Source organism: Hemiscyllium ocellatum, chromosome 10 (assembly GCF_020745735.1).
Source record: "Hemiscyllium ocellatum isolate sHemOce1 chromosome 10, sHemOce1.pat.X.cur, whole genome shotgun sequence".
In the NCBI taxonomy this organism is placed as follows: Eukaryota; Metazoa; Chordata; class Chondrichthyes; order Orectolobiformes; family Hemiscylliidae; genus Hemiscyllium; species Hemiscyllium ocellatum.
Genome location: NC_083410.1, coordinates 94,247,735 through 94,274,542, shown reverse-complemented (window position 1 = coordinate 94,274,542; position 26,808 = coordinate 94,247,735). Strand labels below are relative to the sequence as shown.

The 26,808-nt window shown below is 40.2% G+C and overlaps 1 protein-coding gene across 7 annotated transcripts in view; it reads right to left on the bottom strand.

Annotated features, from left to right (window-relative positions):
• stxbp5a (syntaxin binding protein 5a (tomosyn)) overlaps positions 1-26,808 on the bottom strand; it is a 231,444-nt gene that overhangs the window by 108,210 nt on the left and 96,426 nt on the right. For all 7 annotated transcript variants that reach the window (XM_060831736.1, XM_060831737.1, XM_060831741.1 and 4 more), the window contains exons 7-10: positions 25,116-25,199; positions 11,664-11,787; positions 3,712-3,790; positions 1,589-1,743 (exon numbers count right to left, since the gene is read on the bottom strand). In XM_060831736.1, the coding sequence (XP_060687719.1) occupies positions 1,589-1,743; positions 3,712-3,790; positions 11,664-11,787; positions 25,116-25,199 (442 nt within the window). The remainder of the gene's footprint in view (positions 1-1,588; positions 1,744-3,711; positions 3,791-11,663; positions 11,788-25,115; positions 25,200-26,808) is intronic.

Sequence of the window (26,808 nt, the reverse complement as noted above, 5' to 3'; positions counted from 1 at the left end):
AATAATAGAAAAGAAGTGCAAGTTCATCTACAAGGTAAGTGAAAACAACACAAGGGTACTGTCAATTACCTGTGAACATAATCCCAATTTCTTCTTTGTTTAAATTGAACTCCTTTTTATTTTAGAAAAGTCTAGTACCTGTTCTCAACATGGATACCAATGGTCAAAAAATGTTTTTTGCCATTTTCAGAAGTGGACAGTTTATTCACATCTGGGGCATTACATCAGAATCAGAAGTACATCACATTCCAGTGGCTACAACCCATGGTGAGAGGCACTCTCCATAAAAACTGGCAACATATTGTTTGCAAATATATGTACAGATATTTATTGTCCACGACAACTTTCACAGTTGTTATTCAACCCATTAAAAGGTAACTGCAGAGTTAGCAAACACATCAGAACGTGCTTGCATTATTTCATTGGATGAGAGTTCCACTTAAAGCATTGTCATTACTGCTACTGTGTGTAGTTTATGGAATTTGTTTGTCTCCTTTACTTCAAAATTAATCACAATGAATAAGCTGCAATGAAACTAGAAAATCACCTGAAGAGACTAGGTTTGTCGTGAAAAATAATCTCAGACAGAGCTATGGTTCAGTGATGGGCAACTAACTTTTGACTAAGAGGTCACAGACATCTGATCTATTGCAGAAACTTTAACATACAATCTACAATAGATTTTGGTGTACTAGTCAACCCACCCTTTAAGAGAATCCCAAAATAACTGTGCTTTAAGACATACTCAGAGCATAATTAAACTCTTCCCTCTTCATCACCTTTTCAGTCACAGTATGGTCTACATATGTTAGCAATCATCTTCAATCTTTTAGCCCACAAATGCAAGTTTTATTTACCAGCATCTTTTACTTGGATGCAACGGAGCAAACAGTTTATATTATAAAGATGCAAGGGAGTTTGAGACACATCCATACACAACAGACCATGTATGGCAGTCAACCAAAGCAGGAGTTCACTTTTACACTTGGTGTACAAGTCACCCCAGTCAATGAGGAAATGTTTGAGGTTTCAATGGTCAATTTACATGTTAAGATCTATGGCAGATTGACACCCAGTGCATTACTGAGGGAGTGCTGCATAATAGAGGTCTGCTCTATCTATTGGCTTGTTAAACCAAGACCTACATGCTTCCTCAAGTGAAGATAAAAAATCCCAATCACATGGCTGAAGAACAGCATAGCTCTCTGGTATCATCAATATCTACCTCTCAATCGAGATCACTAGCAGACAGGAATGAGATCAATGAACTTTGTACTGGTATGTGGAGTGGCTCCAGAATTCCCTACACTGCAATGATAATGCATCTAAAAATATGTATTGGTAGTGTAGTACTTTGGAACACCCTTAGGCCATGAAACACAATATGAACCAAAATCCTTTACTTTCCTATGAGACTAGTTTGTCTTTTGAATGTGCCACAAATTCAGATTCAGTTGCTATGGGTTAGTATTGACCATGAAAACCAAGTACACGTGTGTTTTTTTAAAAAAATTTTCACAGTTGTCGGAAGAGAACTACAGACTGCGAAGTTACAACAGATACAAACAAGTTAATTACATAAGCCTACCGCTAGGATATGGCGTTTCACAGAGGGTGAGAAAATCGACAATTGGATAGTCCATCTCAAGTACTGCAGTGGTCTTCCCATGCATCACCGTCAAGCATGGTCTTCTGCCTACTGTATCATAGGACAGACCTCCTGAGAAAATGATGAAAGGATCTCTAGAAGTAAAAACATAAATAGGGGAAAAAAAACACCATCAAGTATTTTATTTCCTGAAATGGTAAGAAACCATGAAACACAAACTAATACTTATAGCTATTGGGATGTCCATCTTTCGTAACAAACATTGCGCAAAGTCACAGAATAAACCTTGACGGAATTTTGTGAAGTCCAAAACACCCAAATATCTTTTGTTATAATTAACTTATCGTTTTCTCCACAAACTTAAATGGAAACTCCTTCTCAAAAATCGTTAATGAGATTACAAAATTTGACCCATGTTACGTAAATGCCATCAAGTGGACATGCAAAATTTTCAAAAGGCCAATTTTGGAACATTAATAATCTATAGTTTGGTCTCTGTAAGCAGGTTTAAAAACACCAGATACTAATTCTAAGGAATGGTCACTGGACTCAAAATGTTAACTCTGATTTCTCTCTTTAGATGCTTCCAGATCTGTTGAGATTTTCCAGCAATTTCTGTATGTTTTCTCCAGATACTGATGCCTGTTTCCTCCTCTCCACCACCTACCCATTGTCTATGAATGGGATTTTGGATATGCACTTGCATGCTAAGAATACTCAACATTATCTCGAGTACTGCTTCCACTGGGACTTGTGGTGTGCCAAGAGGCCACTTACAAAGTTGTAGATGACGGAATTACTTAGAGCTTAACATACAAGGCACTTTTGTTTTAAAAATACACTCACCCAGAAGTATCTTAACTGCATTTCCTTTGAGATGACTAGATAAGTTCAAGTCAATAGTGCATAAACTGGGTTTCCTACTTAGACCCGAGAATTGAGCCAAACTCAATGCTGCCCGTCTTTACTAGCTAAATATAATTCATCCCTATTCTGAACTGAGCCTCACCTTCTCCTTCACTGAAATTCACCATGTTTGTCACTCCAAAGTTTTCAATCACTATTAATTACAGTACATATCATTCTGGACATTCCCCATTATCCACCAGGGGGAGTAGGTGAGCTCACAGTAGTCAGCAGAGGAGGTTCTTTCTACTGTATGATTTTCCTTTATGTAAGGCATAAGAACTGGCTACAGGAGCAAGCAATTCAGCCCCTCGAGCCTGCTCCACCACTTAATATGCTCAAGGATGCTCTTGGTGGCTCAGTGGCTAGCATTGCTGCCACACAGTGCCAGGGACCCAGGTTCAATTCCAGCCTTGTGCGACAGTGTGGAGTTTGCATATTCTCAGTGTCTGCATGGGTTTCCTCCAGGTGTCCCGGTCTCCTCCCCCAGTTCAAAACGTGTGCAGTTAGGTGGTTTGGCTATGCTAAATTGTCCATAGTGTCAAGAGATGTGCAGACTAGGTGATTAGGAACAGAAAATGCAGGGTTACAGTGATAGAATAGGGGGTTAGTTCTGGATGGGGTGTTCTTCAGCGTGTTAGTATGAACTCAAATGGGCCAACAGCCTGCTTCCACACTGTTAGAATTCTATGATCTCAACCCCTCAATATTCATATGGCTGCTCCAATTAAATTTTTGCTCAATGGGAACCCCTAGAATTTGAAAGTTGTACTCCAATATAGTGAATAGCTTTTAGCCTATCTAGACTTGCAGGATAAATTTAAAATCTGAATGTCTTCATATGATTGGCTTTACACAAAGATAAACAGTATGTTCTACATCATTTAAAGTACTGCATATATAAAGAGATGGCAAGGAGAAGCAAGAGACAAAAATATTTGATGTTCATTAAAAGTATATCTGTGTCAAATATTTAATACTTAACTCTAGAATTTTCCCACAAACTCGACAGATTTTGACAAATTTCCAACAGTCTAAAAGGTGTTGTCGCAATGAACTTACGCCACTGTTGAAAGAGGTTCCAACAGCATCCAATAATTGCAAGGAGATAATATCGAAAATTTCTATATTTTTTGAGCAACAACATTTCAAAGAACAGAACACAAATACTTTAATAGAAAGGATTGAACACATACCCAGATTTACAGGTTCTATATTCCACTTTGAGGATGGGTTTGCAAGGCTCTGCTTTCTTCCCATCTTTTGGCAGCTTTCCTGAAAGCAATGTTGGATTAAGTGTAGAGTTCATTAGTTCAGCCTCCCCTCTTCAAATTCAGTGTGCACATGACAATGCTATACTACTGGGCAAAAATACAGAGCTCATGCTCCTGTGCTGAAGTATTTGATCATTCTTCCTTGCTAAGGAGGAATTAACTCCACCTAGGAAGCTGTTCATTTTATTTAGGCTAAAGACTTCAAAGAACTATTAAACAGAGTTAAAAATTAGGAATTGGATTGAATTTCTTTGTCTGACTTCCCAGCTGGGAAGAACCCACTGAGGGAGGTTTTACCTCAATCCATTCATTCAGTATCTGGCTAATGCATTTGGGAGGTAGCTCCTTTTGGAGATAAATCTATACAGTGATATGCACGCTTTCATTGAGCAGTTTCTTGGATTTGACAGCACAGAATAACTTGTTATAGCCAAGGAACTGCTGTTTTCTTTCAAGTCATGTCCAAAGTTTGCTCTGCAATATAGGATATATTTAGACTTTGAAAGAACAGGAAAGACATCGCTGGCTAGATTATAGTCCATACAATCAGAAATACACATGCAGTTCAAAAACAGAAAGAGAGCAAGCTGTAAAATATTACAAGAGTGTAAAAGAACATTTAATAGACATTCTCACCATTACAAAAGCAAATCAACAGGTGTAGAGAGGCAATAAACACATTCAGGTTTAAGGCTTATGGTTTAAGTTGAAGTTTATAGCAATAGTTCTATGAATGAGTTGAAGAGGTTTTATAACAGCGAGAGAGAATAAGTATGGGAAGAGTAAGACATAGCAAAGGTCAAAACTAAAATTGAGCATGAAGGCAATCATTGATGAAAAATGGCAGTCATGAATAATATGGGCCAGCCTTCACAAAGAAGAGGGAAATTAATAGAGATATTGTTGTTAAGGAGAAATGAGAAATGTTGATGACACACATCATGGAGAAGGAAAATATTCAAGGGACTTGAGATCTTTGAATAGAGAAGTAATCAGGCTTGGATCAAAAGTAATTGCTGCTGTCAAAAGTAGTAAAGGAGGAAACAGTGGTCACCATTTCTCAATCCAATTTGGTTACAAGTATAATGCCAGAGGACTGCTGACATATTTTTATTTAAAGCAGCAGCAAGGGATAGAGTGAAGTTTACCCAAGGGTGGCATGGTGGTTCAGTAGTTAGCACTGCTGCCTCTCAGCACCAGGGACCCCAGTTCAATTCCATCTTCAGGCTACTTACTGTGTGGAACTCACACATTCTCTCCATGTCTGAGAGAGTTTCCTCTGGTGCTCCGACTTCCTCCCACAGTTCAAAAACATGCAGGTAAAGTGGATGGCCATGATAAATTGCCCATAGTGTTCAGGGAATTGCAGGCTAGTTGGATTCACCATGGGAAGTGCAGGGTTACAAGAATAGGTAGTGGGGTGGGTCTGGGTGGGATGCTTTTCATAGATGTGGACTCGAAGGGCCAAATGGCCTGCTTTCACACTGTACAGATTCTATAATTCTATGAACAATTACAGGGCAGATGTTTATGACTGGAATGCTCATTTGGTTTCTGTGGTATGCATCAATGATTTACACTTAAACACAGGCTATAATTAGAAAGTTTGAAAATACAAAAACCTAATCAGTTGGTTGATAGTAAAGATGAAAGCTGTATTTTGCAGCAAGACAATACAGGTAGGCAGAAAGTGGCATTCGGAATTCAATCCAAAGAAGTGAGAGCTAATGCATTTCAGGAGGACAAATGCATTAGCTCTCACAACACAAGAGAATACAGGAACTTTGATTTTAATTACAGGAATAGAGTTTCAGAACAATGACATTATGGTGGACCTTCTTAATAAACGAAGCCTCAAATGGAGCATCATATTCAATTCTGGACACTAGGCTTTAGAAAGAATGTGAAGGCAAGGAGAGGGTACAGAAAAGGCTATGACAGAAAAGGGAATGACATACTTCAGTTATGTATATTGTTGGAGAAGCTAGATTGCTTCTCCTTCAAAGGATAATTTGCATAAGGCATTCAAAATCATGAGATGCTCAGGCATAAAAGACAAAATGAGTAACCAATCCCATTGGTGGGAGAATAAAGAACAGCAAAATGCCAGTTTAAAATAGTTAGCAAGAATGAACAACAAATGATAATGAGGAAATGATTATTATGCAGGGAGTGGTCTGAAACTGGAATGCACTGAGCAATTGCGAAGGAAGGAGCTTCAGTCATAGCTTTCAACACGGAATTTGATATTTGCCCGACAAGAAGAAAAATTGTAAAGTTAGAGGAAATAGGCAGGTAATTGGGACTAAGTGATTAATTTTCGTGGTGCTGGTACAACCACAAAAGGCTGTTTACTCTCCTGTATTGTAATAATTCAGGAATTAGTCTTGGCGGTTTAGAATTTGAGGACAGCTAAAAGGGGTTGGTTAGCCAAATTGGCTGGATGGCTAGTTTAGAGTGATGCAGAAATAATGCAAACTCCCATACTGACTTAGGTTGTTACAAAGGCCTTCTTAACACTCCCCATCACCTGAGGTGTGGTGACTCTCAGGTGAAACTACCATCAGCTGCCTCTGTCAAATGAGCCCAATAGTCTGATAGGATTATGGTGACTTTAGAAGTGATGGGCTGAAGGCACTTTTCTGTATTGCAAGATTGTTGTCTTGCATTCTTCTGGACAATTTGCAAGAAATACTGAAGGAAGGGAAAACAACATTTACAGTAAATAACAGGAAAGTGCTGTTGACAAGTGGACTCTGATATTAAAGGGAATTGCACCAGTTAATAATGACTAACAGTCAGGTGATGTTTTCTAGTTAAACCAGGCAGGTTAATTCTGGTTAGTCAAGGCATTACGCTCCTCTTGAACAGGGGTATAAATGTTGTTTTGGTACTTCTTGCAAATTGCTACGATGAGTATAAGACAAACGCTTTGACAAAATTGTGTCTTCATGTAAATACCTAAAATTCCATAACTCCTTAATATACAATAATTTAGCAGATTCACACGTGATAATGGCATCACTGGCTGTCTGGCATTTATTCCCCATTCCAAGTTGCCATCACGAAGGCGTTGATAAGCTGCCGCTTGAACCACTCCAATCCATCTGTTGTATGTAGACCCACAATATCTTTAGGGAGAGAATTTCAGGAAGCTGATCCAATGACAAATCAGAATGGTACGGTATTTCCAAGTTAGGATGGTGAATGGCTTGCTTAGGACCTTGCCAATGATGTCCCCATGTATCCATTGCCCATTCCTTCGAGACAGAAGTGAACATGGTCTTGGAAGGTGCTATCTAAGGAGCTTTGGTGAATTTCTGCAGTGCATCTTGTAGATAGTACAAGCTGTTGCTGAGTGTTGGTGGAGGAGTAACTGGATGTTTGTGGAGGAGATGCCATTTCAGCAGGTTGCCGTGTCCTGAATGGTGTCATGTTTGAGTCTTGTTGGAGCTGCATTCATCCAGCAAGGTGGGGAGTATTCCATCACCCTCCTGACTTATGCCTTGTCGATGGCAGACAGGCTCTGGGGAGTCAGGGAGTGAGTTATTTGATGCTGCATTCCCAGCATCTGTGATTATGTGGTGAATCCAGTGAGTTTCTGGTGAATGGTAACCCCAGGATGTCAATAACAGTAGATTCAATGATGGTAACACCACCAAATGTCATGGTACAGTGATTGGATTGTCTTTTGTGGGACATGGTCATTGCCTAGCATGTGTGACTTGAATGTTACTTGCCATTTGTCAGCCCAGGCCTGGACATTATCCAGAACTTGCTCCATTTGAACATGGACTGTTTCAGTAGCTGAGGAGTAACAAATGGTATTGAACATTGTACAATCATTGGTGAACATCGTAACTTCTAATTTTATGATGGAGGCACAGTCATTGATGAAGCAGCTGCAGATGGTTGGGCTTAGGGCATTACCTTGAGGATATTCTGCAGAGATGCCCTGGAGCAGAGCAGATTGACCTCGAACAAGCACAGCCACATTCCTATGGACCAAGTATAATTCTAACCAGCAACTTTGTCCCATTACCCATCGATTCTAGTTTTGCTAGGAACCCCTAATGTCACGTGCAGTCGAGTGCAAACTTGATGACAAGGGCTATCATTCTCAACTCACCTCTGGAATTCAATGATATTAAGTATAGGGGAACAGACGGACCTTTTCTAGTGTCCATTCAAATTTAAAGGTAGGAGGACAGATGCATATGATGGTTAAGAACAAAATTAAAGGTACTAATCTTTAATCACCAAGGTTAAAATAAACAAGAAAATGTTGATTGTATGAAGTGGTCATGAGAAGAACTTTATGGGGAAGTAACAATCTAGTGGTGTTATTGCCAGACTGCTAATTCAGAGATTCAGCCAGGTTCAAGTTCTGTCATGGCAGATGATGGAATTTGAATTCAATTAAAAAAAGGAAATATGGAATTAAGAGTCTAACGGAGACCATGGATTCACTGTTGATTGTCAGAAAAACCCATCTGGTTCACAAATGTCTTTTAGGGAAGGAATCTACCATCCTTACTGGGGTCTGGTCTACATGCGACTCCAGACCAGCAGCAATGTGGTTGACTTAACTGCTGGGCGATTTGGGATGGGCAATAAATGTTGGCCTGACCAGTGATGACCTCATCCCCTGAATAAAAAAAAAACTATATAAAACACTAAGTCACATGGAGAGAACTGTGTATGTTTCTGAGCACTACATGACAAGGAGAATGTAATCATAAAAGAAAAGATACAAGGGTCTTGTCAGATGTGTATAATCTTAGCTATGAAGAAAAACTACATTGGCTGGGGTCCTGTTCTTTGGAACAAAGTAGGCTAAGGGGTGATTTAATTAAGGTGCAAAAATTTGAGGTGCCTAAGTACAGTGGACAAGAAGAACTGTATGAGTACTTGTATGGGTAGAGCTGAGAAAGACCAAGGGCAAAAATATTAGTGGGGCTATATATAAACTCCCATACTGCAAAGATAATTTTGGGAAAGATGTTAAACATAAAATTAGAGAGGCATGCAACAAAGAAACATTTGCAATAATGGTTAACTTCAAATCTGCATATAGAGATGAGCAAATCAAATTAGTAAGAATAATTATTCCTGGAGCATAGACCAGATGGTTTTCTGGACAAATTTGCTGAGGAACCAACTGGAAAACAGGCCATTCTATACTGGGTATCATGTCATGAGAAAGGAGTAGTTGGCAATCGAGCTGTGCAAGGTCCCTTTAGGATGAGTGACCATAATATGATAGAATTCATCAGGATATAGAGTAACATAACTGATTTAGAGACTTGGATCTGAATCTAAATAAGGGAAGCTACAATGGTATGAGGAATGCACTAGCTATGATGAATTGGGGAACATTACTTAAAGGGAAGACAGTGGAGAGGCAACTACAATGTTCAAAGAGCACATGGGTGAACTGAAACAATTGCTCATTCCTATCTGGCACAAAAGTAAAATGAGAAAGGTAGCTACACCACAGTTTACAAGGGAAATTGAAATTAGTTTTAGATCCAAGGAGAGGCACACAAATTAATGAGGAAAAAAAAGACTAGAGAAACAGGATTAGTTTAGAATTCAGCAAAGGAGCACCAACGGACGGATTAATCATGGAATAGAATCCCTACAGTGTGGAAACAGGCCCTTCAGCCTAACAAGTCCACACTGATTTTCCGAACCGTAACCCACCCAGACCTTTATCCTTACCGTATATTTTACCTCTGACTAATGCATCTAGCCTACACACCCATGAACACTATGGGCAATTTAGCATGGCCAATTAAAGTAACCTGCATATCTTTTGGATTGTGGGGGGAAACCGGAGCACCCGGAGGAAACCCACACAGACACGGGGAGAATGTACAAACTCCACACAGACAGTTGCAGAGGCTGGAATCGAGCAGAGTTCCTGCCTCTGTGAGGCAGCAGTGCTAATCACTGAGCCACCGTGCTGCCCTTAAGAAAGGGAGAATAGAGTAAGCTAGCCTGCAGGGAACATTTTAAAAAAGTGTCTACAGATGTGTGAAGACAAAAGAAGATAGTGAGGACAAATGTCCCTTACAGTCAGAAACAAGGGAATTATAATGGGGAACAAAGAAATGGCAAACCAAATATATACTTTGGTTATGTTCACAAATGAGGACACAAATAACGTATCAGAAATATTGGGGGACACAGGGGTCAGTGAAAGAAATCAGTATTAGTAGAGTAACAGCATTGGAGAAATTGAGGAGACTGAAGGCTGAAAAATCTCCAGGCTATACCCTGGTAAGTTGTACCCCGGGGTACTTAAGGAAGACACCCTGGAGATAGCGGAAGCGTTGGTGGTCATCTTTCAAAATTTTACAGATTGTGGGACAGTTCCTTCAATTTGGGGGATAGCTAAAGTAATCCCTCTACTTACAGTGAGAAAACTGGAAATTGTAGACCAAATCAGCCTGCTGTAAAGAGTGGGAAAAATGCTTAAGTCCACTAGAAAAGATTTCTCAACGTTTGGAAAAGTGACAGGATCAGACAGAAAGGGAAATCATGCTTGACAAATCTACTGGAATTTCATGAGGACGTAACTAGTAGAGTTGATGAGGGGGAGTTAGTGGATGTGGTCTATTTGGACTTTTCGAGTAACATACAAAATTAAAGGGATTGGGTGCTGTACGATGATGGGTAAAAAGATTGGTTGGCAGACAGGAAACAAAACAGAAATAAATAGGTATTTTTCCAAATAGCAGGCAGTGGCTAGTGCAGTACAGAAGGGATCAGTCTAAGGATCCCAGCTTTTCACAATATATATTAATGATTTGGTTCATTGAACTATTATCTCCAAGTGACACAAAGCTGGGTGTGAGAGAGAGAGAGAAGGATGCAGAGACACTTTAGTATGGTTTGGACAAGCTGTGAGAGTGAGCAAATGCAGAGCAGATGCAGTACAATATGGATAAATGAAGCATATTTGGAAGCAAAAGCAGGAAGGCAGATTATTAGTTAAATGGCTACAAATTGAAAGAAATGTGCAATGAAGCCTGGGTGTCCAAGTACACCTGGTGCTGAACGCAAGGTTGGAGTTGCACCGGATGATGAAGGCAGAAAATAGTGCGTTGGCCTTCACAGTGGGAGGATTCAAGAACAGGAACAGTGATGTACTGGTGCCATTTTACAGGATGGCTTGGCAAGAACACACCTAAATTAGTGAGTGCAGTTTTGGTCTCCTTATCTGAGAATGGATGTCCTTGCTAAAGAAGTAGGGCAGCAAAAGTTTACCAAACAGATAGCAGGATGGGCATATGAGGGGGGGCTATTAAATTCACTGAAGCTCAGAAGAATGGGGTAGGAGGAGGGATGTCTTAGAAACCTATAAAAATCTGAAAGAACAACACAGGGAATATGCAGGAAGAATGTTCCCAATGATGGGGTCGGATTCCAGAACCAAGGATCAGAGAATAAGGGTACTGGGAAAAGCAGGACTGAGATGAGAAGTTTCTCCACCCAGAGAAAGTAGTGAGCAAAAGGATTTGAGGTCAAAAGATCATATATTTTCAAGGAGGAGTTGGATATAACAATTATGGTTAAAGGAATTAAAGTCTATAGCAGGAACAGGCTATTGAGTTGAATGATCAACCACAATCATATTGAAAGCGGAGCAGGGTCGACATTCTTGCTTACATTTAAAGTCACTTGGTTATCCACCCGAAATGCCTCCACCTATAAGGCTATAGCCTGAACTGAAAAATGGGATTAGGTCAGATAGTTTTTCTTTAGTTAAAACAGGTGCACTAGACCAAATGTCTACCTTCTGTGTTCCATATTTTTGTGCTTTTACGTCAAAGACTGTAAGACCGCACAAACAAGTTCATACCTACCATGTGGTGTAATAATTTGTGCAGGTTTGATGGGAGATTTTACATTCCAGATAGTAAGGCTACCATCTGAATGGCTGCAAACAAACTGTTTTCCTTCATGATGCCAAGCCACGGAATGAATAGCCTGCAAAATAGAAAATTTGTATGATAAGTGCTGCAATATTATTACTAAGAATTGATCCTGATAATGACAATTATCAGCACCAAGTTCACATTAGCTTGGCTCAAAATGGAATACTAAAGAACAATTAAATGCTAACAATATAAATGTTAAGAGTCTTCAATGCCATAAGCCGATAGAACAGGTAAATAGCTGGGAACAGAAAAAACATCTTCCTTAGTACATCTCCTTGTTTCATCCCATTTTCAAATCTCCCTGTCTTTGATCTAATAATTCTAGCACCTTAAGCAACTTCACATTCCCTTAGCCCTGCCACTGACAGATGTGCCATCAGCAATCTAAATCAGTTTGCCCCTCTTCTCCTTATGAAATGTCTGCAACAGTAAAATCATATCAAATTTAATCTCGGGGATTCACCCTCAAATCTGTTTTAAGCAGTGTTGTGATAGCCCAACATGACATCATTTGTTTGCAAATGTAGTCTGCATGAAGTACAATGAAAAACCAATTTGTTCCTACATCATAATGGCCTGTCCTTTTACAGTAAAATGCACTGAAAAAAATAGAGATAGCTCTGGGTTGGTTCAGTAACCTTGTCCTGCTCACTGTGCTGGCTTTAGAATAGTATGAAACAGACTGCCATTTTTTTTTTAAGACAGTCAAATGCATTTTGCTCATTTTTGTGTCAAAATGAGAAGGAAATTGTCTGGGCATTCAAACATTTTAGGATCATTTGGGCAAAGACCTTCCTTTTATTCTTTTGATATTAATCTTGTCCTCTTGCTTGATTCACATCTCAAAACTTCAGGAGGCCTTCCAAGCAATCTGGTATGCCTCATGTTGTGTGGGTAGTGTCTTAACATTCACAAAGCAATCTTAGCTTCTTGGACTTTAACATACAAAACAGCAGCTTTTCGCTTGTCATTCATGTTAGCACACACCAAAACATGTAACATTTCATCTTTACACATTGCAGATGGATTTGGGCAAAAGACAGTAAAACAGTCCGATTTCATCCATGGTGCTTAATCATTCAGGACCATTTTGTAGGTATTGCTGCAGGCTTGCCCTGTAATTTCACACTCTAGCATAGACGAAATTCTGGTCTAATTGGTTGGTATGTTCATATGACAAGTATGCCCAAGTTTGGTTTATTTAGAGTTACCAGTCCAAAACTTCAGTTTAGCGCGAGTATCTTTCTACTGGATTTCTTAATTTGCCAACAGGAATGGCCAGAAGTTTTGCAATAACTAGAGTTTTGGATTATCCCAGTTTGATGTTTCACAATTATAGTGTGCGTCAATAAGGCTATGCAAACACAGGTTATTGTGTAGAGGTACATATGAACATGGAACAACAGTACAGAGTGGAGCACTGGAAAAGCACAGCAGGTCAAGCAGCATCCGAGGAGCAGGAGAATCAACATTTCGGGCGAGAGCCCTTCATGGATTGAGGTTTATGAGCAGAGGGGCTGCAGAGATAAACAAAAGTGCGGTGGGGCTGGGGGGCAAGGTAGCTGAGAGTGTGATAGGTAGATGGAAGTGGGAGTAATGGTGATAGGTCGGAGAGGAGGGTGGGAACAAAGGTGGACAGGTAGGACAGGTCATGAGGGCGGTGCCGAGTTCGAAGATTGGAACTGGGATGGGGGGGTGGTGGTGGTTGGGGGTGGAAAAAGAGAAGACTGGTAAAATCCACATCGATGCCATGTGACTGGTGAAATCCACATTAATTGCAAGGCATCAAAGTGAATTTCACCAGTTTCCTCATTTCCCCTCCCCCCACCTTATCCCAATTCTAACTTAGGACGCACCATGAGGGCAGTGCCATCTGTCCATCTTCGTTCCCACACTCCTCTGACTTATCACCATTACCCCCACCTCAGTCTACCTATCGCATTCTCAGTTACCTTCCTCCCAGCTCACAAGCTTCATTCCTAATGAAAGACTCTTACCCGAAACGTCGATTCTCCTGCTCCTCAGATGCTGCCTGACCTGCTGTGCTTTTCCAGCACCACACTCTCAACTCTGATTTCCAATATATGCAGTCCTCACTTTCTCCAAGGAAGAATAGACCAATCAGCCCTTCAAGCCTACTCCACGATTCAATAAGACTAGGGTTGATATGATTTTAATCAATTCTACATCGCTGCATATCCCAATAATCTTCCAGCTCTTGGTACTGAAGGACCTATACATATCTGCCTTAAAAATAGTTAAAGATACAACATCTAAAGCTTTTTTGAGGAAGGGAATGCTTTCTCATCTATATCGTAAATGGCTGACTTTTTTTAAAAATATGACCCCTATTTCTAGATTCTCCCACATGAGGGATCATCTTTTTGACATCCATTCAGTCAATTCAGGATCTTACAAGTTTCAATTAAGTTAGCTCTGACTCTTCTGAACTCCAGGCATACAGGGAAAGTCTGTCTAGCTTTGCCCAAAGCAATCCGCTCATTCCAGGTTATTTGTCTAGTAAACCTTATGAAATGCTTCTAATGCATCAACATTATTCCATAAGTACAATGACCAATACCACACACACAACTCCAAATGCAGTTTCACCAATGCATGTATAATTGACACACAACCTCCCTATTCTTGCATTCAATTCCCCCATAATAGATCTTAATATTCAATTATCTTTCCTGATTATTTGCTGTACCTGCATATTAACCAGCTGTGATTCATGCATTTGACACTCAGATCCTCTCACTATTCAGATATATAAATGCTTATTCTTTCAGCCAAAAATGAATTTTACACTTTGCCATATTTTACTTCCATTGTACTTCATTTGCCAGTAGGTTTGTAGACTCATAGCTTCTTCAAAAATCACTTCCCTTCATACCCTGGCATCATCAACAAATTACTTCAGTCTCTTCAACAAAATCATTTATATGAACTGTAAAGAGTTGAAGCTTAACCACCAACCCTTGTGATACATCACTTGAGATATCCAAGTAGACTAAAAAAAAATCATTTATTCCTCTCCATTTCCTGTTACCCAGCCAATCATCATTCCACGCAAATATATTACCCCACGCACTATGAGCTTTTTTTTAACAATATCCTTTGATATGGCACCTTATCAAATGCCTTATGGATATCCAAGTACAATACCAGTTCTCCTTTCTCTACAGCACAAGTTACTTCTTCAAATAACTCCAAATCAGTTATGTTGTGAAGGTGCCTGTGTTGGACCAGGGTGGACAAAGTTAAAAAGCACACAACACCTAAAAGAGCAGCGCTCTGAAAGCTTGTACTTCCAAATAAAATATAATCTCGTGTCATGTGATTTTTTAACTTTGTTGAAATTAGTTGGAACATGACTTTCCTTGACAAAACAATGTTGGCTCTACCTGATTATCCTGAACTTCTGTAAATGTCTTCAATAATAAGACAAGTAACAAGTAGTTTCCTGCCTCTCTCCCTTTTTGAATGTCAGAGTTATATTAGCTATTTTCCAATCTAAAGGCATATTCTCTGAATCGAATTAGTTTCGTTAAATTAAAACCAAAGCATCAACCAACTATCAGACTACTTTTATTTAAAAAAAAAGACCCTTGGACGAAATCCTCCAGGACCCAGACTTGGGGAGGTGGGGGGGGGGGGGGGGGGGGAGAAGAGAGAGAGAGAGAGAGAGAGAGAGAGAGAGAGAGAGAGAGAGAGAGAGAACTGGTCAACTCAGATTTAGTCGGATGCATTTCCCTGATATTTGTCTCAAGTTGCCTCTTCCCAAACAATTACTGGTTTGTAGCTATTTCCAGGATTCTACCATAGAGTCAGAGATCTATAGCAAAGAGAAAGGTCCTTTGGCCTACCATGTCTGTGCCAGTCAAAAACAAGTACCAAAAGACTCGAATTCCATTTTCCAGCACCTGGCCCAAAGCCTTGAATTCCTTGGTTTGGATGCTCACATTTTGGTAAGTACATGCAATTCTGATCTCCCTCCTGTTGGAAGGCCATAGGTCATTGGCATAATTCCTGCTCCTTTCAGCCAATCGAGTCTATTCCACCATTAATTTATGGCTTTTGTTTTCAACCCCATTCTCCCATTTTCTCCCAGAGACCCTTGGTGCCCAAGAACCCATCTATCTCAGTCTTAAATATACTCAAATATACGCAATGAATTCCACAGGTTCACCACTCTGACTGAAGAAATTTTTCCTTATTTCCATTAAAAAAGGTCTTTTACTCAAAGGCTGTGCCCTTGAGTCCTAGCCTCACCTACCAATGGAGGCATTTTTCCAACATCTACTCTGTCTAGGTCATTCAGTATTCTGTAAGTTTCAATTAGATGCCTCCTCATCCTTCTAAACTCCTTAAAAGTTCCTCATATGTTAAATTTTTCATTCCTGGGACCATTCTCATGAACCTCATCTGAACATGCTCCCGGGCCAGTACATCCCCCCTGGAGATATGGGGCTCCAAAACTGCACACAATACTCCAAATGTGGTCTGACCAGAGCTTTATAGAGCCTCAGAAGTACACTCCTGTTTTTTTAAAATATTTAGTCCTCTCAAAATAAATGCCACCAGTGCATTTGCCTTCCTAACTACTGACTCAACCTGCAAGTTTACCATGAGAGAATTCTGGACTAGAGCTCCAAAGCCTCTCTGCACTTCAGAAAGGATGTTGTGAAACTTGAAAGGGCTCAGAAACGATTTACAAAGCTGTTGCCAGGGGTGGAGTGTTTGAGTTATAGGGAGAGGCTGAATAGGCTGGGGCTATTTCCCCTTAAGCTTCAGAGGCTGAGAGGTGACCTTAGACGTTTATAAAATTATGAGAGGGATGGATAGGGTGAATAGACAAGTTCTTTTCCCTGGGGTGAAGAGTCCAGAACTAGAGGGCATTGATTTAATGGGAGAGGGGCAAGAAATAAAAGAAACCTAAGGAGCAATGTTTTCATGCAAAGGATATGTGTGGAATGAATCGCCAGAGGAAGTGGAGGAGGCTGGTACAATTACTACATTCAACAAGCATCTAGATGGGTATATGAATAGGAAGGGTTTAGAAGGATATGAGCCAAATGGGACTAGGTTAGTTTAGGATGTCTGGTTGGCACGTACAAGTTGGACTGAGGGGTCTGTTTCTATGCTGCACATCTCTTGGACTCTTAACTATTTAAAATGTTTTGAGGGTTTCTGCCTCTACCACCCTTACAGGCAATGGATTGCAGATCTCCACCACCCATGTTAAAAAGGTTTTTCCTTATATCTCCCTTGAAATTTGTGCCTCTTACCATATGCCCCCAGTCAATGATCCCTCCAAAGAGGGAAGTTTCTTTCTGTCAACTTTATACATCTCAATTCCCTTTCAGGAAAATAAACTCCAGTCTGATCAATTTCTCTTCATAACTGAAACGGTCCAACCCAGATGTCCTGGTTAATCTCCTCTGCATCCTATAACTTGGAATCCAGAACTGCACACAATATTCTAGTTCTGGCCTAACCAATGTTTTATACAATTCCAGCATAAACTCTGTTCTTAAACTTTATGCCTCTTTCATGTCCTCCATAAAATCTGGATCCTCTTTAGTGAAGACTGACGAAATATCTATTCCAATTTTCTGTCATCTTTTATCCTCAATTATTAATTCCCCAGATTCATTTTCCAGGGGACCACAGAGTCATAGAAATGTACAGCATGTACAGACCCTTCAATTTAAACCATCCATGCCAACCAAATATCCTAAATTCATCTAGATCCATCTGTCAGCATGTAGCCCATATCCCTCTAAACCCTCCATTCATATACCTATCCAGATGCCTGTTAAATATTGTGATTATACCAGCCTCCACCACTTTCCCTTAGCATCCAACAAGCACCTCTCTGTGAAAAAGTTGCCCCATTAGTCCCTTTTAAATCTTTCCCCTCTCACCGTAAACCTATGCCCTCTAGTTCTGGACTCCCCCACTCCAGGGAAAAGACCTTGTCTATTTACCCTATCCATTATCCCCTATAAGGACACTCCTCAGCCTCTGATATTTGAGGGAGAATAGCCCCAGCCTATTCAGCCTCTCCCTACAGTTCAAACACTCCAGCCCTGGCAACATCCTTGAAAGGGTTCAGAAAAGATTTACAAGTTTCACAACATCCTTTCAATAGGAAGGTGACCAGAATTGCACACAGTACTAACCAATGTCCCATACAGCCGCAACATGACCTCCAACTCCACACTCAATGCACTGACCAATAAAGACAAGCATACCAAACGCTGCCTTCACTATCCAGTCTGTGACTCCACTTTCAAAGAACTATGAACCTGCACTCCAAGGTGTCTTTGTTCAGCAACACTCCCTAGGACCTTACCATTTAGTGTATAAGTGCTTCCTTGATTTGCCTTTTCAAAACGCAGCACCACATATTTATCTAAATTTAACTCCATCTGCCACTCTTTGGCCTTGGTCCATCTGATCAAGATCCCGTTGTACTCTGGAGGTACCACCTTCGCTGTCCATTACACTTCCAATTTTGATGTCACCTGTAAACTTACTAACCACACCTCCCATGTTCACATCCAAATTATTTATATAAATGATAAAAAAAAGTGGACCAGCACCGATCCCTGTGGTCACAGGCCGCCAGTGAGAAAAGCAATCCCCATCTTTGAGCCAGTTACATATCCAAATGGCTACTTCTCCCCGTATTCCATGTCATCTAATCTTGCTAGCCAGTCTAGCATGAGGAATCTTGTCGAACGCTTTACTGAAGTCCATATTGATTACGTCCACTATTCTGCCCACATCAATCCTTTTTATTATTTCAAAAAACTCAATCAGGTCAGTGAGACACGATTTCCCACACACAAAGCCTATCCCTAATCAGTCCTTAGCTTTCCAAATTCACGTAACTCCTTTAAATATCTGAACATTGCATCTATTTATGTACTTTTGACTAATTTTCACTCACACTTCAATTTTTCCCTCGTTATTCACATCCACGTAGTTTTTGGCTGTATTTTATTCCATCAAATCTTCTGTTCGACCATCTATCTTTGCACAATTATATGTCTGAGTTTGATACAATCTTTGATTTTTGATAAACTTAACCAAAACGTCATTCAAGTACAGTGCGTTAGGTTTTGTCCTTTATTACTTTGTAACCTCTTACTGTATCTGATTTGCTCTTAGATCTACATTCCCTGTCCCTCCCTGTCATTGTCTGTTTAGCATTTCCCACAGTAACTTCTTCCTCTGTTGAATTTTCCCCACAACTTCCCACATTTGGACTGGTGCCCCCACCATTTTGTTTAAAACCTGCTCGACTTCCTTAATTGCGTGGTTCATAACAATACCAGTCCCAGTATGGTTCAGGAGTAGATCATTGCAATAGTTAAGATCCTATCTCTCCAGCATTAGTGCCAGCGTCCCATGAACTGGAACCCACTTTTCTCACACCAGCCTCATTCATGCAAGCATTTTTCTAACCTTGTTTACACTGTACCAACTTTCATGTGGCTCAGGTTAATCCAGAGGTTCTCTTTGAAATTTTGTTTCTTAATTTGGTGCCCACCTGCTCACATTGCAGAATCTCTTTACTCATTTCCTCATTCCATCTCATTGGTAGACCACAATTGTATCTTCCCCCTCCCATTGCAAGTTCCTCTCCAGACCAGACAGGATGTTCACAACCTCGGCATCGTGCAGACAACACAACTGCCTGGAGACCCACTCTTTGTGGGCAACAATGTCAATCTCCAAGACAATGCTATCCCTACTACCGCTGCATTCCTTTTGGCTCATGCTTCCTGTATCACAATTCAATGAACATTTAGCTCATCCATCCCACAAAGCACAGGCCAGCAAGACAAAGCTTCTTTGTACATGGATGACATCACTTCTCTGCTCAGAACAGCTGTCAGTGCATAAACCCTTGAACATCTGAGACGAGTTCAAACCGACCTTGGGACCCAAAGTAAATTGAGGCAAAAGTAAGGCCGTGTCCTTGATGAACTAGTGCAAGGGATCCTTTGTCACTTTCATTGTTGGGCCGCATTACCTGAAGGTGCTAGGAATAGGACTTGGAAAGGTCAGGGCACGCACAAAATCTTGGGAGGAGTATATTGTCAAAGTGAGGCAGAAACTGAGATTATGAGAGCACTGCACCCTCTTCATTGCTTAAAGAAGCTACCATCAGATGTGAGGTACTTTTGGTGGTCTATTGCCTGTGTCTGCATCTTCGCGGTCACCCGAGCCATTGTCCACTTCAAAAGTGGTCAAGGATGGATCATGCCCACAAGGGTGGCAGATGCATAGCTGTGGAGTGGGAGGAGAGCACGCGAGACAGTGCCATACTCAAATAGTGCCTTTTGCGTATGGCTGCATCAAGACGTTCGTAGATCCTCGGCAGCAAACACCAAGTCTCACGATGTACTGAGGTTCTACCTGAACCTGATATTGTAATGGATGGGTCTGGCTTCATTGCCACAGAGCCCCAAGTAATTGGATCGTTCTGTATCACCTGACCGTCATGGAAAGATCTGCAAGTGAAAATACTTTTGACAGCAAAACCATCTGGAAGTGGTCAACATATAACACCATCGTGAACCTGAGAGAAGAGGAGGGGAATGGATCGCTGAGCAGATTGTCAAAGTAATTTGGCAGAATGCCTCATCACCAGAACTTTCCAACAAGCATCAAGACATAGCTTGGCCTGTGGTGTGAAGGGCACTGCCCCTCAGTGGAGGACAGGGACCCTATCACTGTTGTGGGAGGGAAGAAATTGGATGAGGGCCAAAGTGCAAGAGATGGATTGGACACAGCTCAGGGCCCGGTGAATTATTGTGACTCAAGCCTTGGTTGAGGTGGCATCATTGGAACAGTTGTGACAGAGACAAACATATTGAGAGGAATCTAATTAACAACTACAACCAAAAGCCTAATACTTTTTGATCATAACCCCCTACACTCAAACGGAGTGTTAAGGGATAAAATTTTTTAAAAATGAAAATTTTCCAGTTCAATGAACAACTTTCAGTGACTGATCCCAGGCCTTCATGAAATCCTTGGACAATGCGCTGTCCACAGGCAAGGAGGACTGTACATCATTCTGGAATTCTAAAGTCACTGGTTAATGTAAACAGTTTCAGCAGACTTTAAGAAAGCTTTACTTAAAGACGAGGATATGTTTCTCTCAGAAGCCTCAAAAATTTGATAACTGGAGAGAAACTACAGGGAGCACAAAACGAAGCAGCATCATCTTCAGAACTCTCCTGCCAAACCCAGACAGAACCAGTTCTCCCTTGATTGACCAGTTTAATATCCAACCAGCTGCCAGCTCAGAGTATAGCAACAGCTCAGTGCTGATTCATCTAATGTTCTTACATCAATAATTAAGTTACATTTTTCCAGGCCAGCTCCTGGCAGAAAACATCAATCTTCATTCCCTTCTCTTTTACAAAAAATACCCAAGCTGTTGTTCAAAGTTCAATTCTGAACTTAGGCCCTATGTTCTAAGCTAAAAAGTGAGAAAATAAAAATATAGCAATGGTCTATTTTCTTATCACTAACCATATCATCACACCCTGAGGGAGATGAGACTATTCCCAGTAAAATAATCCAGGTAACTTTCACCTATCCTGATACATCAGTGTCCACAGTTCAGCTTCCACTCAAATTCTGGAGTTGAAGTTGGTTGGACATCAAACACTTGCTGCAGATATATTTGCCCTGAATCACAATGGTATACTTGAACACTTGCATATTGAAATTGTGACACACTGAACGGTCACTCAATGGGTTTGATAACAATTTAATGACATTATTCATTTAGGTTGCTTGTTATGTATTGTAATAATTTTACTACCAATGGGTACACTATTTTAAAACTTAAGAATAAATATAGAATTCAATCAAAGTTACTCACACCTGATGTGTGTGTTAGGTTTCACCATCCTGTCTTCAAATTCTCCTTAAACCAGTCTATAAGCTCACCATTGGCTGTAGCCCACTCTGCTTCATCATACCACTGACTGCAGACACTCTGCTCCCCCAGACATTGAGGACTGGCTACTTTCCCCCCAGTCTGCTTCTCCCGCGACACTTATTGCGGGCCACCCTGCTCATGCTACTTCACTGTAACGAACTGTGGTCTGCCTGACAAATCTGGTAGAATTCTTGGAAGAATTAACAAGCAGGTTAGACCAAAGAGAGCCAATGGATATTATCTACTTGGACTTAAAGAAGGCCTTTGACAAAGTGCTGCACAGGTGGCTACTGAGTAAGATAAGGCCCCATGGTGTTAAAGGCAAGGCGCTAGCATGAATGAAGCTTGGCTGTCTGTCAGAAAGCAGAGAGTGGGGATAAAAGGGTCCCTCTCCGGTTGGCAGCAGATGACAAGTGGTGCTCCACAAGTTTAGTGTTGGGACCACAGCTTTTCACTTTATACATTAATGATCTGGATGAAGAAACTAAGGGTATTCTGGCCAAGTTTGCAGATGATACAAAGGTAAGCAGAGGGTCAGGTGGCATTGAAGCAGTGGCGAGGCTGCAGAGGATCTGGACAAGTTAGGAGAGTAGACAAAGTGGCGGATGGAGTAGAATGTGGGAAAGTGAGAGTTCATACACTTTAGTAGGAAGAATAGAAGCATGGACTATTTTCTAAATGGCGACAAAATGCAGAAGTCTGAAGTGCAAAGACACTTGGGAGTTCTAGTCCAGGATTCTTTCATGGTAAACTTGCAGGTTGAGTCAGTAGTTAGGAAGGCAAATGCAATGATGGCATTTGTTTTGAGAGGACTAGAATATAAAAGCAGGCATGTACTTCTGAAGATCTAAAACACTCTGGTCTGACCACATTTGTACTAGTGTATGCAGTTTTGGGCCCCATATCTCAGGAAGGATGTACTGGCCCTGAAGCATGTTCAGAGGAGGTTTACAAGAATGGCCCCAGGACTAAAAACTTTAACATATGAGGAACGTTGGAGGACTCAATCTATATTCAATGGAGTTTAGAAGGACGAGGCGTATCTAATTGAAACTTGTCAGAGTGGATGTTTCCATTGGATGACAGACTAGGACCAGAAGGCACAGCCTTTGAGTAAAAAGAGATAAGGAGAAACTGCTTCAGCTAGATAGCAGCGAATCTATGGAATTTATTGCCACAGAAGGCTGTGGAGACCAGGTCATTGAGTATATTTAAGACTAGGATAGATAGATTCTGAGGGATTAAGGGCTGGAGAGAGAAAACAGGAGAATGGGGTTCAGAAACTTATCAACCATGATTGAATGGTGGAGCAGACTTAATGGGCCGAATGGCCTAATTTCTGCTCCTATGTCTTGTGGAGAACAGGCCACTCTTCCTACCCTGCTTCATTGCAATTATCAAGGTGGGAAGAATAAAGTGGATTTGAATAGAGAGCTGGCCTCTCAAAAATATTCATAGCAATATGAAAATTAACCTGAGAAGTGCCCAGCTTGTTCATTGTAATATTTTTAAAGGCACAAAATAAAGGAATAGTTATATCTGAAAGTTCCTTTTGATAATATCTGTTCTTGTAATAAGAGATGTATGTCTAAATTAAACTGGTGGATATAATGCTCTATGGTAGCCCATACAAAGTCCATAAATTGAACAAGCAGTGATCAGACAGGTACATCTAGGGTCGAAACACATTCCTCCACACCAGCAGCATTGAGCAAGTGATTGAAAGTATAACCAAAAGCACGACTGCTGTTTTTCTGGCCTCACAATTAGATGTTATAGCATTCCTACTTTTGGACCCTGCAGTTTCTAGGTGAGATTTAATACTTTAGGACAATAGCATTTCAACACAGCTTGCATTTTTCTGATTGGGAATCAAGTTTGCTTCTATATAATACTCTTAACAGTCTGATCCTATCTCTGCCTACAGCAAGATGATGTTCCAAAGGAATGGTGGCAATGCAAGAGAGCTTCTTGCATTTCATTTTGAGTTTCATTTTGATTTATTGGGAGTTATTTTCTGACTGCAGCTAGTCTTAAAGTCATCTCCCAATAATTATACGTGAGTTCATTGATTTTTTTGCCCTCCAAGAAACAAACTCTCTGAAGGTTTACCATGTAGTTGATGCCAAATATTATTTCATGATGTTCCAATGAAGAATCTTAATGTTTTGTATGTCAATATTGCTGTATAAATACAAAATTCTTTTTGTTAAGTAGAAATGTAAATGGTCACCAATTACCGGTTTGAAAAATCCTGGAGAAACCTACTACTTAGAGGAGAAATAAAAGTGAAGTTTAACAAACTGAAAACTTCACCCGTTACTTACTTCAACATTGTAATAATCCACATTATGGCAACTCAAACCAAAAGAAAAGGAAAATGATTTGTCAGCACTAGTGACCAGAGCTTGGAACACTGACAGACTCAATGAAGATGTTTTTAAATAGGGGAATTGCGCAGATGTCAAAGGGGTAGGGGTTGAAATTGAAAAATCACATTAAAGAACTATGTGTATCAAATATAACTGACATTGCAGTAATTCACATCATAAAGACTAAAGAGGAGTTTGCATACAAAAGGACATAATAATTTTAGCATACAGGTGTATTTAGTGAAAACCCAAACTCACTCATGTCTTTGCGTGTATAAAAATGTAGTGACAATCATCTAAACGTCTATCAGGACTTTCAAAACACCCAGCCCTGGACCAAATGCATTACAATAGCAAAAACTTTTGTACAACCTCTATGGAGGTTAGTCTGTAAATCTGAAGAGAATTGGAATGGTTTATCCCTGATATTTATTGATGAAAAAAACCCAAAGAATTGTAAATGCTGAAAATCAAACAAAAACAGTCATTGCTCGAAAATCTCAGCAGGTCTGGCAGTCTCCATGGAAAGAAACCGTTCTTCAGAATGGGATTTTGTTTCTGATATTTATTAGGCCATTCGCTCTTGAAATGTGGTCAAATTTGTCAGTCTTTCTTCTATCTTCCCCAAAATCTTGAGCAATATTTAAATTAAATTACATTACTATCTGATGGAAGACTCTACGAACAACCTCTATAAATAACTGTTACAGACAAGGGTTTCAATGTTCAGCAGATTTGAGATTTGCTGTTAAGATTCCAAATGGTTAGAATAATTCAAGGTTCAAAGGTTAGAAGCACAACAAAGTACTTTCTTGCTGGTCTAAAAGGGATACACTTATTACTACTGCCATACTAATCGAAAATAATCCATAGCAGTTGACTTCAAATAGGCAGAGACAGGTTTAACATGCAGATCCACTCACGTCAAGGAAATGCACATTGTTTCCAAGCATTCAACAAGACTGCAACGAGAATTCTAATAATCCTACTTCTGTCGATGCATTTGCATTCAGTCAAAGCATTATTTACCTCATCGTAGCTGTATCTGTACTCTCCTTTCTTTGATTTAAGGTCCCACAACACCAGAGTTCCGGATTCGAAACCAATTAACAGCTGCAGAGACAGAAATGACAAAATGAGTCCATTCTATTTTCTACTGTTCAAATCCATCATCTCTCAGATTTAACACCGATTCCAGACACAGGGGTTCAATGTTTGTCCCTAACGCCCCAGGCTGGGGAGATTCTATACACCTGAATTTACCACCAGAATGCTATGTTGCCACTAAAGATGCTGAAGCACAGGGGAGCAGATAGATCCCTTGAACTGCCCAGGTTCACTGGGCAAGTTTACTAATAAATGAAGTACTGGACTGTTAGCACCTACAGAATAAGTCACCAACTGACATCCTCTGAACAGACCAAAAGAAAAATCTCTTTGAAAGGAGCACTGTCACTGTGCCTTCACTCCTCCTTTAACTTTAATCCATGAAGGTTTCTTTCTTGCTTCTTCTTTACATATATGGCTAATTGAAAAAGGAAATAATTGGGTAAAGCATCCTGGCTTGCAACCAGCACCTTATTTTCAATTTCAACCAAAAAGATGAACAAGTAAAGACACCAACACTAAGGTCAACTCAAAAACTGCTCTGCTCAGTGTGATATGTACTAAGGCAACTTTAATTTGAGGACAGCTAACCAGGAATGGTGCCAAAGAATGTCTCAGGTAAAGAGGAGTGAACCGATACATTCAATTTACAGGATTAGTACACTGCAGAAAAATCAATTCCAACGAAGTCAAAATAGATTTACTTTTAATTGACTTCATGGAGCCTAAAAGGATGCAGCAGTGAAATTAAGAGACTAGAGATCTCTGGAAATTGAAAGAGAAAGATGTTAGGTGTATAAATATGAATATCTAAATAAGCAAAACATAAAGCAATTCCAACAGAATAGTGAACAGTTGTGGACACATTAAAAAGGGTGAATAAACTCGATCTGATCTACCCCTCTCACTGTGAAAGGTCAATGTCCTAAAATGGCAACTCTATTCTGATTCATATGCACTACCAGGCTTGCTGACTTATTCCAGCAGGTGTGTTTTTACAGCACTTTGTCACAGAAGTTTCACTCACTTATGATGGCTTATTTACCTCCTCATGGCAATCTTTAAGCACCATTATAACACATGCCCAAGAGAAACAAAGTCCAAACTATCAAATAGTATGCTCAGTAAAAGTGTTGCTGAGCAGCCTCTTGGTGAAGTAAGTCCCCTAATTAGAGAAAATAAATTTTAAGAAAAATGAGTGAGGTAGGTAATTTTGAGAAAATCTGAGTACAGACAATCAGCTCTTAACCGAATGAGGGGGCAGGGAGTACTTTGTTCAGATAACTGATTATTTGGATAACTGATAACGTTTTTACAGGACCTTGAGATCATGTTCAGATAATCCGAAATTCAGATAATTGATGTTCAGATAACCAAGGTTGTTCCGTACTACATTTTCCCCAAATATTGAGGTTTTTTTCTGGTAAGGATATCATGGGTTATGGAGTTAGGGTGGTAAAATAAGTTCAGGTTCAGATTAACCATATTGAAACGGAAACAAAAACAGAAATTGCTGGAAATACCCAACAGATCTGGCAGCATCTGCACAGAGAAGGCAGAGTTAATGTTTTGGGTCCAGTGACCCTTCTTCAGAACACTTGGTAGCTATGTAAAG